We start from the raw sequence: 18,182 nt of genomic DNA on the forward strand, positions 1-18,182 counted from the left end.
GCAGTGCCTGAGCCAATGAGATAAAGCTTTTGGTTTTGTATGAGCCAATCAGTAATACTCAAAGGAATGGACAGCCAATTAATCTATTCAGTGACATGAACAATGGAGAAATGTCCAGCAAATATTCTCTGCATGGTGTGAACCATTCATCTACATCACATACTGTACTTGGCATGGCACTTGCCTACTCAAAATCCATGGCATTAAAATTCTTGCATGAAAAACAGTGTCTTGAGAATGAAACAAACTCATGCCATGATTCTAAAACCACTTTACTAGACTGTATAAAATGATCTTTGTCTATTTAAATCAGTAGCGTCAGCCTTCCCTGATTATGTAGTGGGTGTCTGAGCACTACACTGTATGACAGACTTTATGTCTCACTAGGAGGATGCAGGTCTAGATTGCTCCCTGTCACCTGTGGTGTTCTGCAAGGATTGGTTATGTTGATGATACACAGCTGTACATCAAAACTGCCCCAAGCAGCCATGTCATGCCTCAGAATCTGTCTTGTGGAGATAAATGACTGGCCTGGCAAAACTTTCCTCCAGTAAACAAAAAAACTGAAGCTCTCCTTATTGGCACTCCACACCAGATTCGGTCATCCCCCATACCTCATCTCACCTTTGAAAGCCAGGACATCCCCTTTTCCTCCTCAGTCGCTAATCTGGGTGTTAGGTTTGACCCTCAGCTGACTTTTGATGACCATATAAGACATTTATGCAAACCTCTTTCTACCATCTCAAAAACATCTCTAAACTCTGCCCCTCCTTAACCCTGTCAGATGCAGAGAAACTTGTGCATGCCTTTATCTCAACTCTGGACTACTGCAATGCGCTCTTCACGGGGATCCCTGGCACGAGCATCCAGAAACTCCAGTACATTCAGAACAGAGCTGCCAAGATCCTGATGAGAGTGTGAAAACACGAATACATAACACCAATTCTGTTTTCATTGCACTGGTTCCCTATTTCCTTCAGGATTGACTACAAAGTTCTGCTACTCACATACAAATCCATCAATGGTCATGCGCGTCTCTACCCACAGGAACTGATCAACCACAAACCTCCACCCGCATCCTCAGATCTGCCAGCAGCTTGCTCCTCCAGACCCCCAGTACTAAGCTCCATGGGGGAATCGAGCCTTCTGCTCTGCTGCACCACACTTGTCTTCCTAACCATCTGATGACAGCACAGACCCTAGTATCTTTTAAAAAAGGCCTAAAAACATTTCTATTCAGGAAAGCTTTTTTGTAACTCTTATTGTTATTATTTTCTTTATGTTGTGTGTTCTATGTTATTATTACTGTAGCACTTTGAGTTTCACTATGCATGAAAAGTGCGGTACAAATTAAATTATTATTATTTTATTATTATTATGCCAATTACAGCACAACAACAGAAATGCTTGCTGGGTGGACAAATACAGTACTCCACTGTCAGCACTATCCATTACCTCTCCTATCTGTTCTTTTCAGCTTTCTAACAGCATGAATCCATCATCATTTGCTATAGAAGTGAGCAAACCCCTGCAAACCTTGACCACCCTATATAACTTCATAGAGCAGAGCCCCAAGTGATTTCAAAGTCACTGTCACTGTTGTTCAGTGTGCTGGTTTATACCATGAAATTTGACACCCGTAGGCATATATGCAGATTCTCTAGTGTATATACCATGTAAAGTGCTCTCCATTAAAGAAATGTGTATGGGGAATACAAATGTCTGGACACACAGCCCAGAATGGTTCTAAAGGCAGTGCAAAACAGCCAGTCTCTCTGTTAGTGGAGCTACGGTTCAGTGGCACAGGATGAGGAGTAAATGAAGGGAAAGCAGCCAACCTTGCTGAATCTGTGCGTCGAAGACACGCAGGCCAAATAGTGGTGGTCTCTCGCTCCGCAGCAGAGTGACATCGCCGGTGTTCAAGTCCAGCTGGAAGACCGAGGCATTCATGTACTCCGTCCAAAAGATGAAATTATGATAATGAGAGATTCCGAATGGATGGTTCAGCTCTTTTCCACTGTACACCACCTGCAACATGAAGCCAACATACAGTGTAATCACAAAATTTGGAGAGCTAAAGGAAGACAAGGTAATCACACCGATATGATAATCACACCAGTTCCAGATGGAAATTATAAATGTGGAGCACAACTACACAAACTTGGTTCAACCACCCACATAAAGGGTTAAAAACGCAGAGGAGTGATCTTACGCAAAAGGTGTCATTCATCTATCAACATGTCCTTGTGGAAAAGGATACTATGTGTAGGAAAAACATCACGAGAACTCAAACAAAGAATAGCACAACATAAAAGTACCATAAGACACAAAAAAATAGATCTATCCAATTGCAGCACATTTTATGGAAATGAATCACCCCTTACATATTTGGGAATTGAGACAGTATGTTTATCAAAGAGAGTGAGATATTTGAAGAAATTGCATTCTGGATCTTTAGGCTTTAGGCATATGATGTAATACGTAGTTTTGTTTGCCTGAATTGAGAGATGGATATTCTTCTTTTTTTTTACTCATTGATGGCTTGGGATGAAAGAACACATTTTCTGGAGAATATTGTGAAAAGATATGTTCTGGCTTTATGGTCATTAATATTTCTCATTGTTGTGTCAATTTTATGTATAGTAATTTTGAAGAAGGGATTGATTATGATGTTTTGCATGTACGGTATTTATAGTGATTTGTTGGTCACATGATGAATCAGTTAATTGCATATAAAGGAGACAAACACCACCCCGATGAAAGCAAGATAGCCGATAATGTTTGTTGAATAAAGCATTGTGTACTGAAGAAGAGCTGTACAACGTGTTTTAATTCTGATGGACTTGAATTAAAGCTCACAGTGGTCTGCACCTCGTTGTGTGTGCAAAAAACAAAGCAAAAAACTGAGCTACAGAAAGACACCATCAACAACAACAAAAATAATCTCAAACAGGGTTCTAGCTGTTTGAATATGTGCTTAGAAATTATTTGATCACAGTGTATGGTGAATGTGATTCAGTTTCTTTGCGAAAATGTATGCACACAGCGCTGTCTGCTTATAATAATGTTTGCTAGAATCTTGGCATTGATTAAATAGCATTTGCAAATAATTCATTAGCTTAATATGCCGGTATAAGCACAGTTGACAGAAGCAGCTGGGGATGAAGGGATGTCTTGTTGGCAGTTAGTTGTGGGAAGAGGAGCACTTTTCAATCATTACACTGCTTTGCAGGCTAACACTGTATCATTGCTAAAATAGAGAACTCATCAATATCGGACCCTGAAATTATTGTATAATATAGATTTGACATTGAAAATGAGTTTCATTTTTTTTAATTTATCGGAAAGTAAAACACTCATTTATCAAACTAACATGACAACAATGTTGAATTAGAATTCTGTGGAGAAGTGCCATTTGCTCAGCTTAATATTTTAATTATGTTTATAAGTTGGACGTGATTTTTACACAGCGAATAATCAAGTCAAGAAGAGCATGAAATAACAAGAATAGAAAAAAAATAGCCAGGAATGATCACAGCACACCCTCAAGCGTACTAAATCAGTGCTAACATTATTCGTACGTTAAGTTCCAACATAACATAGCTACTCTGCGTGATCTCTACATATTGAAACTCACCATTCTTCCAGTCCCATTGAGTTGAATCTTCTCTATGTGATCATAGTAGGCATCGCACCAGTACATGGTGCTGCTGCTGTGGTCCAGTGTCAGGCCATTGGGCCACAGCATGTTGGAGGTGACAAAAATGCGGCGGTTGGAACCGTCCATCCAGGCTTTCTCTATCCGCCCAATGCTGTCATTGACCTCATCCTCTTCCCAGTCTGTCCAGTACATCCAGCTATCATATATACAGAACCACACGTACAGGCACAAAAACACAGTAGTTATTTCAACGTTGAGGCACTGCTTTAGTTCAGGCATCATACAAAGAACATACAGCAGTAGATATAAGGCAGTGTGCTGTCTGCCCCCCCATTCATCCCTACCTTTATTTCTTGAAACACTGATGTTAAATGGTTGTGCTTGTTGCTTTGATGTCTTATCAATCAATATGTGTGACAGTATGTTTCTGCAGGCTTCTCTCAAAATGATTTATTCCAATCAGAGTGATATGTGTCTAGAGGGTTCTGTTCTGTACACCCCTGGGGTGGCATGACTGTACTCCCTGCTGAATCTTTCCCATGCTGCTTTGATTCATATGGAGAATATTATAAAGAACACAACCTGTACTGCCAAATAAAACTGTATAACCATTAGCTTAGAAAACTGGTTTTAACATCACAACAAAAGAGCTCCCAAAAGAAATGGAAATAAACTGGAATCAAGATTTCCCATTTGTAACACCAAATAATCAAACATCCATAGCAGTTAAAACTGAATGCAACACAGCCTGGGAAATTATTCAGGCTTATCAAGTCAAAGTGCTGCTTGACTGCACATCAACGCAAAGTTAGAAGTCTCCTATTCCCCACCAAAAAAGAAAATAAAAAGTTTTATTGTGTCTTGTGTATATTGAGACTGCAAGTCTCAGTGGGCCTATGGTTTTTGAAACGTGATTGGGTCAACAATTTGACGTGATCTGTTCTCTAGTAACCATGCCCAGGGGATTTGCTCTGTTTGAGCGTTGCTGACTGAGCCATGTACCCCCCTGTTTCTCATCAATGATAGATGGCTGGCTAAGGGAAGATGAAACAGAATCGGATATGGAGGTGAATGAGGACTCCCTCTGTCTCGAAGTCATCTTTACGACCCCATGAATTATTCAGTGGTTCTCAACGCACACACACACACACACATGCCTACAAACACATAGACATACTCAAATACCAGATCAGATGGGCATATGGACACTATACTGCTGCATTGTCAAAATAATCATATTCTCAATTAATGCGAGCATCAATCACCATCTCCAGAGGGGATATATGCACTTGTACTTGGTGTGAAATGGGCTTTATACTTCAAGTGAGAAAATCAGAATGGTGAAAGATGTGGCATTTGAAAATTGCTACAAAGCTGTCCATACTTATGTATACACACTCATCCAGGGGTCCAGAGTTGAGAAAAGCTAAGTAAAGCATCACTCAAGTCAAATGTTATTTGTGTGTAGATCTTTTATGTAAATACATGTATGAGATGAGATTGAGTTGACACTAGTTGTCCTTGACTGAACTGGACATGAGTTGCACAACAGAGTAGAAAATAAGGTCGCAAGGACACATTTAAGAAATAGATAGAGATCAAAGGACTGTCGGGTTCAGGCTCAATGCTCCCTCAGAAGCCAAAAAGTAGCTTTTCTAATCATTTTTGCTGTCACTAGGAGGTCCAAGTAAAAGTTATTAATCCTTACATAAAAAAAGGGATTTCTATTCTCCTCACCCCAAAAGCTGAATGCTTCATCTGTCAGGGTGAAACATCTTAATAAAATTCAGAACAAAGGCCAACATTCTATTTCCATAATAGTCTCAAAAGCTTCAGGCTTCGTTCCCACCAAAGTTGTTCCATTTTTTTTGTTCTTTTCACAAGGCATAGGCATAGATTTGATGTTTTCAAATCTGTGTGCTGACTTTGTCATTTACCTTCAATATCCAATCTGCACCACTGTGACATGTGTGTCACTTGTATCTGAATGTTTAAATCAATGCCACTGTCAGTATGAAGAGAAAGTAGAGAGAAAAATATCAAATACAATTCAGATGTTATAGTTATAGTCCTACGATACAGTTTTTGTGCTGAACTCTTCCATATTTTTAGAAAACGTGCTACGTATTTACTTAAATATTTAAGTATATTATTATTTCTACTTATAATATTTACTTAATCATTTTAAAAAGATATATTTTTAGCACAACAAATTGTATGAAAACTCAAAGTATGTACCAACTTTTTCATAGTATTCTATTCTATTAACCTGTGTATTTTTGATATATCGTTTCATGTTGGTAGTGAATATGAGGCCTGCAATGTTAATTGAAATCAGAAGGGCAGTTATAGTCAATAAAAACCAAGTATGAATAAGTTTTGGTTTAGTTTTTGATTTGGTGTATGCGTCTGTAGAAGTGAAACAGCTGTGTATGGCAAAATGTTCAGAACAACCCTCTTGAGGCTTGAAAACTAATCTCTGACTGCTATGGATTTGGTGTGTGTTAATACGATTTAAGCCTTAAAGAGTTAATCCCCAAGATCCTTAAGACACTCATTGAAATTGAGTTTTGCAGCATCTTCTCTGTATGTTAATTATCATCTCTGCTGGTGGGGTCCGCCATAAATAAATTCACACAGGAAAGCAAAGGAAATTATATATTGGGGCTACGGAAGAACAACTAACACGTGGCTAATAAGCTGGTAGTGGTGGTTCATATTCAAGCAACAAGACAAGCCACCATTTTCTTTCTCAAAAATTCACACCTAATAAAACAGCATATGTTCTATCAATTTAATCATGCTGGTTTACTTGAGGGTGACAGACTCCCCTCCCCCACATGTACGTGTTTTCTTCTGAACAAAAAGATATTTGATGTGATCCTCAAAGCAGATGTCTGCTAAAACAAATGATCGTCACGATTAACATCTGAAGCAAGTGATACTGAAATATACAAAAAGACATAGCGGTCTTTGCTAACTTGCAACATTACTGATGTATTTGCAACAGCAAGGCAAGACAGAGCTCAAAACTGATTTTAGGGTTTGACTTCTGGCAGTTGTGAGATGCTGATGATCATAAATCAGGATACCATGAATAATCCCATTGCATGCCAAAAAAGTATTCTCTGTTCAGATAACTTTTCTCTCACTTTAGGGTTCATAGACAACATCAGTTGTGCTTGAAATCTGGCTGTGAAATTTGATTAAATCCCCACATTGGTGTCTGAGGCAACACCAATAACTCTGTTCTCCAAGAAAATCAGGCAAAAACAAACATATGAACAGCCAGGGCAAACAGCTTACAGCAGTTTGAGGATTTACATCTTGTGATCTTTATTTGTTCAGTCAAAGTTTTGGCATATAAAAACTTTTTTTTGTTTGTTTTAGTTTAGTTGTGAATTCCCTCAAATCTATGCTTGTGAAGGTTTACAAAAAGGCAGGCAAAAACACACAAACATACTCTACATGTGGCTACCGGCAGAATCACACACCAAATCTACAAAGTTCAGTACCAGAACTGACCCATTATTCAAAATGATCACTAAATTTTCTTCAGACCAAACCTGACCGGCAATCCAACCCATACCCATGATTAAACTGGCTTAGAGCTGGCTGCTGGTATAGACACCAGGGTACTGTAGAGGCACACAGTGGCTGGGGGAAACGTGTGATGTGATGACAATGTGTGCTAGGACTGAAAAAACACATTCATAAATATTATATTGAAAAGACTGCAAAACTGGACACTAATTGTATTTCTTTTTCTGTTTGTTTCTTTGTTCCTTTTTTATTTCACCCACCTCTATCTAATTCATTTTTTACTCATACCCATGCCTGTACCTTTAATTATTTATTTATTCACCTTAGAAGTATTTTTTATGGGTCAACAATTGACCTAGTGCAGGACTGACCTATAATTTTTAGAGTACTTATTTCATACAATACAAAAACAGTTTTGTTTTTTTTCCTGACCTGTTAAGAGGGTCGACCACAATGGCTCGGGGATGTGACATGTTCCCTTCCAAGAGAGTTTTCCTGGTCTGGGAGGCTCTCTCCAACCTGGCAACACTGATTGTCTTCCTGTAGCCATCGTTCGTCCAATACAAGTTATTCCCAATCCAGTCCACTGAGATTCCTTCAACATTGTCAAGTTCTACAACAGAATCAGCAGCACAGAATTCAACAGAATCACCAAATCTAAATATTATCTGCAATTTTTTTAGGTTCTGAATAAATAACTTTAGTGCAGTACAGCCACTTTGATTGAGTCTACAAACAGCAATATCTGTCATTTATGTATGTAAAATAAGATTTCTATATACAAAACATTCTGATAATATTGTAAACGTGTAAAAATTAAAAATTAACCAGGGAGCCACTGAGATAAATTATCACACATGCAACTGGGAATTAATATGAATAAAATTCCCAATATGCAAAATTTTGTTTTGCTGTGTTTTATATTATTACTCATTCAAGCAATAAAGCATTCTTTGGTAAGAACTTGTATTTTCATTCTGTGACATCAAATTGATTTAATGAAATGCACAGTGCTTAATTATTGGTAAAAACATGTTTGTATAAATGATAAACACTTGAAAACTGCCTACAGAGCAGCCTCTTGCCAGTCTACTAAAACATATTTACATGTTTTTCTTTTTTTTTTTTTCCTGAGATGAGGTACAATTAGTGTGTAGTGCATTTTAAGTATACCTTTTCAGTGTTTTGAGTAGAGTAAGAGTGTGTGAAATGGCTTTAACCTTTAACCATTAAAGGTTAAAGTCATTAATGTCAGGAAAAGAGTCACTAATATAAGACATTGCATACCAGATTCATTATTCTGGGGAAATTCTGCAGTTAGTATAAAAAAAGCATTTTGACTCACCATCTTTGAGAATTGTCTCTCGACTGTTCCCATCTATTTTTTGCCGCCCTATGAGGAAACTGGTGGTGTCAGCAAAGTAGATGTGTCCTAATTCTGCATGGTAGTCAATAGCTCGAGGGTTGACCAGGTCCTCGATTGGCACCATGTGCTCATCGCTGGACTTGATGTTCATGTCCAGACCTCGGATGACCCCCGGACGCCCCTTACCATAGAAGAGGAAGAGATCGTTTTTGGGCTCTACAGGGCAAGAAAGGACAGACCCATTTTACTGTTATTGTTAATTAATTGGTCCAATTCATCAATGCTGATCCCAGCATTAAACCCTCTTACCGGCCACATTGTTCTTATATGTGAGCGGGAGCCAGGGCCATCCATTCACCTTAATGGAGCCAGTAATCAGTGCCAATGACCATACTCTCCCCCCTCAATCACACTTGCGCTACAAAGCTGCCTTCACAGTATAGGAGAAGGAAAATGCTTGAGCAAACAGACAATGGCAATACTTACCTTGGCTGTGAACATTTCCTCTGATCTAAAATAACATGGTGTCTGGGTAGAAAGGCAAACAGAGAGGCCTAGAACGCTGAGGCAGCTCCTCAGTGGCCCACCAGCCGCTTAGGGGGCTGTATGCTCTCAAACCCTTTGGGATCCTCCGGAGAGGCAAGAGGAGGAATGAAGGAGGGTTTCCAGTGAGAGAAGTAGACCTCTCCTCGCTCTCAGCCCCTGCCCCAGAGACTGTGATGCTGGGGGTGAGGACCACACATGCCTCACTTCAATTTATCATTTTGTGAGGGAGAGACCAACTACCCAGGAGACAATTAAGCATTGCAAGAGACCCAGATATCAAACTCCAGCATGACTGCTGTATGAAGAAGCACTACCATTTAGCACCGAATCTCATTATGTTTAGGGAGAGGGGAAAGCGCAAGCAAGAGAGAGATAGCTGGTGTCATCAGAACATCTATAAGGGGAGAATAAATCAAATCTGTCATGCCAAGCCTCCCGATGCTTCGTTACCCCGATCGAAATGTGGTGGGCCCTCCAATTGTGTCATCAATTTGATCTTCTGCTTTTATTGTCAACTACACAATGTCCAGCAATTGATCAGACCAGCCAACAAATGCAGACAAACTTAAAACCTCATTATGGCAATAATCAATCAGGCTCACGACAGGTCGATAGCGGAACGTCACTTACAAATGGGTCTGTATCCACTAGCGCTCATCTTTTTCATTGTCAGTCTATGGCTGATACATGTGTGGCACACCCTCAGCTCTAATATGACACATGACCTTTTCAGGCATAATTGTCAATATTAAAAAGAGCAGTGATGCAGAACATTCACGTCCTTATGTTGTCCTTTTCAGGCATATGTCAGGATCCTTAAGAATATGAAGAACTGCCAACGACAGTCCTTTAAAACAAATGGATTTAAATGGTAAAAACAAGACTGCTTTAAAGGATATGTTATAAAATACACAAACTAACTTTTGCAGGACTGTCCATCAGAGCCCAGACTGTAACCAATACGACAACGGCAGGCTCTGGACTTGTAGCTGCCACTCAGAAGACAAATATGGGAGCATCCACCCGATTTTCCATATGAATCCATCTCACATGCATGACTCCTGACTGTGGACAAAATGAAATGACAGATAAATCATTAAAAGCCAATAAAGCATCCTCTTTCTGTACTAACACAGACTCCGGCTTAAGAGTCAAAAGTCAAAATTCTGACACATACTTGCACATGTTAACCTATATAGAAAATGTCCTTTACCTTTTGGCTGAGTGAGTTTGTGGTAAACACGGAGTCTTCTTGTATTCCCCAGGCTGGCTAGTGTCCTGCTCTCTGCTGTGATGTTGAACCTGTGGATCTGCAGCAGCTCCACAGTGGAACTCCCTTTGGAAGGGTCAGAGTGGGTAGCATAGAGGTAGTCCTCAAACACAGCTAATGCATAAATGTATGACACCTGGAAAACAAGAAGATCCATGGTGCTTTTTTTTATCATCCCAGAAGCCGAAAATAAGTAAAACCACAAGAGGGTATAAAAAGAAAACAATAACAACAAAAATTAATGAGAGGCGTTTTATCTCAAAACATGCAGCAAGCATGAGGGGGATGGGAGATGGGGTTGGGGCTGTCTGCGCATTTGGCAGCCCACACTGGGTCAAAAGCTGGACGCCTAGGGGAGGCCACTGGCCCTGACACCACAGCCTCCATGCTACATTTAGCAGGCTGACACCCACACAAAGCGACATGGCTGGATGAGCTGTGTTCACAGGAAGTACACCTAAGCTCACTGGGCCACACCTTAACATCAGGGGCACCAAGAAACATGCGTCAGAATAAATAAATAAATTACAAACAAACCACTCAACCATCTCTCTCTATGGAACTGGCCTCAGCACTCTACTTTCACAGGAGAACTTTCAAAGCAATCTCACACATACTGCATATACTGTACTTGCATCTTTACCTACAGGACATGTAATTCATGCTATTTGGTACTTGCTGGAGGGAATATGATGACAGAATCAACCAGACAGGATCAACCTCAGACAGGGGAAATAGAAAAGCAAGGTTGTGAAGATTAAAAGATAGAAAAGGTTAGTTACGCTGAAACTGTATTGTATTGTTGCTTTTCTATAAAAGTAACATATTCTGCCTCTACAGATAGGGAGATTATTCTTAAGGGAATAGTTCAGCATTTTGGGAAAAATGCTTGTTCATGTTCTTACTCTCACATCTGTATGAAGTTATAGTTGGTTAGCTTAGCTTAGCATAAAGACTGGAAACAGGGGGAAACATCTAGTGTGACTCGGTCCAAATGTAAAAAAATCTTCCTATCCAATCAAAAACTGAGGTGTAAAAATGACAAGCTGAGGTATTAGGGGGTTTCTGTGGTGGGCTAAGACGTATTGCATGCTTCTCGCAGCAAGCTCTGCAAACATGCACAAGCACCTACAAATCTCTGAATTTACATAATTACAGATGGCCCATGGACCGGTACGTGCCTGTTCAAATATGCAATGTCACTGTCAATGGCTGCGGCAACTGGGAAGCTTAATCGCTATCTATTTTGATTATTTTTTTAGTCATCTGTGATAGTAAACTGAATATCCTTGGGTTGTTGACTGTCGGTCAGGACAAAACAAGACATTTGAGGATGTCACTTTAGGTTGTGGGAAACAGTGATCAACATTTTTCCCCATCTTCTGAAATTTTATGGACCAAATAACTTATCAATTAACTGAGAAAATAATCAAAAAATTAATCAGTAATTAAAATAATCGTTACTTGCAGCCCTAATTGTCTCATTGGCCTGTGGTACCTGACTCAGGAACAAATAAACTCCTGCTCTGGTCTTTATGCTAAGCTAAGCTAATGTCCCCTGGCTGTAACTTCATATTTAATGGGCAGACATGAGATGAAATACATCTTTTAATGTAATTCTTGGCAAGAAAGCGAATAAGCATATTTCTGTAAATGGCAAAAGATTCCTTTAAGCAAGACACAACAGTTACACGCATTACTATCATAGCCAATCAGAATTACATTTTTCTCTAGACCATAATAGTAAATAGCCCAGATCTAGCCCACACCCAACACTTTCTGCGCTTTTATCTGGCCCACATACTGTGTGGAATGATGTCACTTCAGAGTTCCACTCCTGTTTCCCAGATCTGGGCCACAAGCAAGCCATAGCAATGCCGTATGTCAACCAAGACCAAACCAGATAAACCAGAACTGGCCCACATCCAGAATACACATACCTGAAAGCACCGCATCTTTACCAAAAAAGGCCCACATTTGATTTGGGATATTTGGGCCATATTTGCTATTTTACATGTAGGCCATTTCAGGCTCACATCCATTTTGTCCGGGCCATCATTGCCTGAATTGGCCCACTTCCTTATGCTATCTGGAAGAATTGGAGGGTATTTTGAAAGAAAAAGATTTTGTTTTATGATTTTGTTTTTAGGAAAAATACTCAAATTTAAGGGAAATGAAAAATACAGATCACAAATTCCAAGTATGAAATGATTATAATGAATATAATATAAAATTGTATAGCAATGTGGTAGATTAAGTGGTGGGCAAGGTAGTCACATTTGACCACTGATACTGTTACCTATGACAGAAAAGACTACATAGTCTATGGAAAAGATGCAGAAAGGAGCTGCATGACATTTGTCATGTAGATGCAATGCTATAAACCCTCTGTCTACCAAGACCACAAGCTAATGAAGGAGGCAATATTATGCAAAGAACACCTGCAAACACAATAATATGTATGTTTTTTTCCCTCATAAATGATGAATATGTAGTCCAAGTTGCTTGAAAGGGTCTTTTAATGAATAGTCATAATCTGTGATGAAAGGCCTCAAACATACTACTGGAGAGAGACTATTGACATGCTCATTTGGAAGACAGCACCACATGTGCGTCAATTCCATCAATTTAATATATCATCTATTCCCTATTCAGAAGACCTTTTCTGTGAAAATGAGGAGTGAATTATAGCAACAAGCAATGAATATACCACCTGCCTTGCAGTGATAAAACAATGTGCCCTAAATCAGAAAATTAACCAAGAAACTCCCTCTCATACCACAATTTAGTGTCTCTCAAATGAAGAGGGAGAAAGTACTGGTAAGAGAAGCCAATTGTCTGTTCATATTCCCACTGATGTTTGTCCACAGTGGCTCCTTATGATGTGGAGCCCATGAAAGACAAAAAGCAGCACTTATAGTGAAATGTGACACTCACTTGGCTCCCATGGATAATGGTGTGCCTGTTCCTGCCTTGGTAATCCACGACATCGATGTAATCCAGGTAGGCATCTGCCCAGTACACCAGCTTCTTGACCACATCCAATGCCACAGCTGTGGGCTGCTCAATTTTATAATCCACCAGACGGGTCCGGTTGGTGCCGTCCATATTGCAGCGCTCCACCTTGGCCAGGTTTCCATAGTCAGTGAAGAACATCATTCTGCAAAGGGTGGGAGTATTTAAACGATTAAATGCTAGAAAGGCTGCTGTCTAAATTGTTGGGGTTGAGAGTCTCACTCTTTTCTCCAAATAGTCTAAGACCTGTTCCTTCTACATACAATAAACATATGTACAGACATACTTTACCTTATAGTACAGGTTTGTGTATTTTTCTGCCTTGTTTGACATGATGGTGTATTTACCTGTAGCCATTTGATAAAACAGAGTCACACTTATCACTGAACCCATTCCCCAAACAGTGAATGTTCTAGCAACTGGAGATAAAGTTTTGGACATCACATGTTGAAGCATGTGCATTACTACTCAGCATCTTAGGACGGTGGTGCTTTTGTACAGCCTTTTTCCCAAGCCAGAAATAAAACAGCAAAAGTATAAGGAATAGAAAGAGTATGTTTGTCTGCTGTAATGTAAACTGCAACCATTTGCCTGCCTGACATATTAGTTTATAACCCACAGCTGTTACATTATCTGTTTCATTATTTCCAAGGACAAGAGTTAGCATGTCATTAGCTAACTACATTATTTGCGTGTTTATAGGTTGGGTTAAACAAAATCCTTGTTCATGACTAGCACATCCACTGTGTAGGCTTGGTCCTGTTTTTCATTGCATTTGGAGAAGTATAGGTTCCAGCCAAACTCACTGCCCAGATATTCCCAAGAATGACATTTGTCAAACAACTTTTCTCTTGTAATGTTTAAACTGAAACATACTATTTGAAAATAAGAACAATGCTTTCTTGCCCAAGTAAGAAGTGTCCAATCAGGGTTATGTTAGAATAAAACAACAGTCGTATTTTACATTTGACATTTTCATTACTTATAATACTAGTGCTATCTGCACTACACTGCAATACAAGAAAAATGCTATTCCTCTGTATTCTACATGGATCAAAAACGTGGTGAGGACGTTGACTTTTTGTTCCTGGGACCTGTTAGCTTTAGCATCAATCAGTAGCATAGCACAATACCATGTATGTAGCCATCAAGTGCATATTTAAAACCCTGTTCATGGTATTCTTTAGCAGTACTTTTTTTTGTTCATAATAAAGTGAGCATTATTCATCGTAATGTGACCCACTTGACCGCTCTCTGGCCTTGTTTAGTGCTGCAATGCTGCAATAACTTTACTAATCTTGCTCTACTTAGGCCAGCTATACAACTTTACACCAACAGATCCTGAATAATACCTGACAAATTCATAAAATTAGACCATAATAAATAAAATAACATAACCATAATGACCATTGCATACACGAAAAAAGACAATACATTCAACCATAGGCACCTGGATATGTTTTAAAATGGGGGAAAAAACTTGGAAAGATACATAATTGGTGGGGGGGTCTGGGGGTCCCCCCCCCCCCAAACAAAATTCCCTTCATTTCTACATCACCTAACCTCTTGGATTAAGTCAAGATTTGGCCACCGGCATCAGTCTAGATTAATTAGATTGACAGTGCTTAGAAAACCAAGAATGCATCAACAACAGTATATAATTGGTTGGATCAAAACAAGAAATGATTATTAGAAGAATGGCTATTTCATATTTGAAATTATATTATAAAAACATTATGTAGCCTAAAATGGTAGGTTACCTAAAAACTATCACTGGGAATTGCAGGAAAGTTTCAGAGCGACAGACACAGAGCATCCGCGTAACCATAGTAAGTCACTCTCACGCCTGCCTGCATGCACGCAGCCCAAGTTGAGGGGGCGAGACGCTGTGCTGTTGCCAGAAGAGCCGCTGACTGAGATTACTCTGAGCAGCATGCATGGGAATACATTAAAATACAATAGATTTGTGTATATGAATAACTTGCTGCTGCATGGTGCTACTGTTGTGCTGTGCTGCTCTGTCTGCTCTGTCTGTGCACTGCCAGTGAATCTGAGGCGTCATCGGTTATGGATTTGCCATTCTCTGTTTGAGAAAATGGACGTGTGACGTGAGTCTCATGGTCAATGTGTGAGAGTTGGCAGCCCAGGGATTACATAATGTTATTATGTTATCTAGTTTAAGGAGGTTGTTTGTTGATTGTTGATACTTGGTGATCATCGGTCTAATAGTCAATGTTTTTGAAATCAACACCGAAAAACAGAATAGCTAAACGAATTTCAAAAATTGAGTCTTACAACTGTATTAATAAGCAGGTGACATGTGCCAGATCTGATTCTTGATCCAGTAACACCAACAACTTCCCCCAAAAATTGCTGCAGTCGTATTCTCAGTACCAACTTGATGCTGCCCAGCACAGCATGACATGAAATTAAATAAGAGACAAAGGAGTAAATGGTGAAGGCAGGTAAGCATCTGGCAGTCTAAAGACCTGGATATTTTTCTCAGGAGTGGTTACCCAAACCACAGCTGAAAGTGGATGTAATTGTCTCATATTCATGAGGTGAATTGTCTTACAGTTCAATGGTTTGCCCTTAATGCTGTTAGAGAGTAACTTAACACTAAATCCACTTGTTTGAGTTACATGTACTTCATTACACTGTCTATTGATCCTGGACCCATCTTATTGTTTTCATTGCGAAAGAAGTTATTTTCCTTTTCCAGAGAAAATTCAGTAATTTAATAACCGTAATTTAATTCATTTAATTTAAACTTAATTATTTTTTTCCCATTCATGTGTGCATCTTGGCCAGTGGAAGTCTTGGACATGCATGCTCTCTTGGCTGGAGAGGTACTAGTGAGCATGCTCTATGGCAGTGGTTCTCAAAGTGGGGTCTGGGGATCCCAAGGGGTACTTGATGGGGTTCCAGGGGGTCCCCAGCAAAAAGGGGAATAATTTATTTTCACTTTAGTTCCATCCATAAGTAACATAATGACAGAATGTATGACTATTTTGGTCATGGGTTTCATAAACTTTCTGTGATAAAACATTTAAAAGCAAAAATCTTATCAGGGGACCCTGGGACAAAATCAAATGGGGGTTCGTGGTCTAATTTGTGTCAGTTTAAGGGTCTTTGATGTGACTCTATAGAGTCACATCAAGAAGCAAGCTTACTCAAGAAGCAAGCTAAGTTTTTTTTGTTATATGCGCTGAGTGAGCATCTTTCATAGGGATGAACGGAGCGCCAGCATTGATAATGGTATCCAGTTCTTTTTAATACATCCATTGTTAAGACGATGACCAGGAACAGCAATGTCCCCTGTTTGAGTCCAGCCAGGAACCTTTGTTGTATCTCACTTCACCTGCACCTCATTTCCAGTCATCTCTCTGTCTTTAACAAAGGCATAAAAATGCCCCCCACAAAACACCTAACAAAATAGCCTAACAAAATAAAAATATCCATACAATAAATTCAAATTAATTAAAACAATACATAAAGGGTGTGGAATAAATGTTAAATGAAAAAAAGCATAAGAATGTTTTAAAATTCCTTATAAAAATTCACAGCGAGGCTGCCTCTCTGATACATAGGAGCTCCGTAACCTGGAGGCAAATAAAAACACAATAAAAACAGCAATTCCCATTTCCGTTGTGGTAATTTTAGGGACATTTAGAAGGCATGCTGTAGAGGCCTCACAGTACGTGAATAGACATTAAATGATAGACAATGTGTGATGCACAGAGAAGCCAAACCATTTAGTACCTCCAATACTGTGAGGAGGGCTTGAAAATCAATTCCAAAAGACACAGGGAGTCAGTGTAACTCATAAAAAACAAGTGTTAAAGATACTCTAATTTGTTTCTTACAATAGGGAACATCTGAAATGTCCTTTAAATATAAGTAAAGATCCCATGGATTATCAGAATTGTTTTGCTCAGGTCTGCACATACAGTAATTAACATAGCAGGTTTGCTATGCTGTCCAGCTGTGTCTCTGTGAGGACAGAACTCCAACAGCCTTCAATGATAATGAGCTACAGTCAGAGAGCGGCGGAGAGCCGACTTAATCTGCACAAGTCAAGTCAGGGGAGAGATAGGCTGCCCTTTGAACCCTAGACCAGGCTGTGCTGAAAAACTGTCAGCATCAGCAAGGAACCCAGCTCCCCAAACAGGTGCACCTCCACTGGCATACAAATGATAGCTTTCTGGGATTAGGATGGTGCTGATGCTGTACTTGTGCATTTTGCCGCTACAATGAGATCCATGTTGGATTCTGGAAATGAACACCCCTGATAAAATAAACTGCATGGGACCAGTGAAAAATGTGTGTCTCAAAGTCATACAGAAGACTGAATAGACACTGTTATAACTGATAATCAATAAAATGCATATACTGCAAAGTTGTTCTCTGTGCTTCTTTTCTTTAAGTAGTAGCTTTATATCCATTTTATACAGAAGTGTCAGGAAATAATTTCCTAAAGACATACTTCAGCTGCTTTGTTCATATTTGCTGTTTCAAGACTGAAATGCAATGTTGCAGTGATACCTCTATGATATAACAAGGATGAGCTAATCCTGGGGTTTTCATCCATTGCCACTGCCCAAGCCAAACATCTCTCCACATTGGGCTCCGCCTGCTGCGGCAGCGAAGGTGCCAGCCCGGCTTCTGTTGCACACAACGATGCCACTCTTTCCTGGTCTGGCTCTGTCATGACCGGAGGGGAGCAGATCCTTTCAACTGATGTCCTGGCTCTGAATGATGACATGTGGCCCATCCTCGGG

The 18,182-nt window shown here is 39.6% G+C and overlaps 1 protein-coding gene across 1 annotated transcript in view; it reads right to left on the reverse strand.

The window, feature by feature from the left end:
- The window catches only part of lrp1bb (low density lipoprotein receptor-related protein 1Bb), a 201,102-nt gene that overhangs the window by 126,895 nt on the left and 56,025 nt on the right, over positions 1–18,182 (reverse strand). The window contains exons 7-13 of the mRNA XM_044366489.1: positions 13,324–13,546; positions 10,330–10,522; positions 10,038–10,181; positions 8,550–8,786; positions 7,637–7,817; positions 3,638–3,857; positions 1,839–2,028 (exon numbers count right to left, since the gene is read on the reverse strand). Of these exons, the coding sequence (XP_044222424.1) occupies positions 1,839–2,028; positions 3,638–3,857; positions 7,637–7,817; positions 8,550–8,786; positions 10,038–10,181; positions 10,330–10,522; positions 13,324–13,546 (1,388 nt within the window). The remainder of the gene's footprint in view (positions 1–1,838; positions 2,029–3,637; positions 3,858–7,636; positions 7,818–8,549; positions 8,787–10,037; positions 10,182–10,329; positions 10,523–13,323; positions 13,547–18,182) is intronic.

This window comes from Thunnus albacares, chromosome 11 (assembly GCF_914725855.1).
Source record: "Thunnus albacares chromosome 11, fThuAlb1.1, whole genome shotgun sequence".
Classification (NCBI taxonomy): Eukaryota; Metazoa; Chordata; class Actinopteri; order Scombriformes; family Scombridae; genus Thunnus; species Thunnus albacares.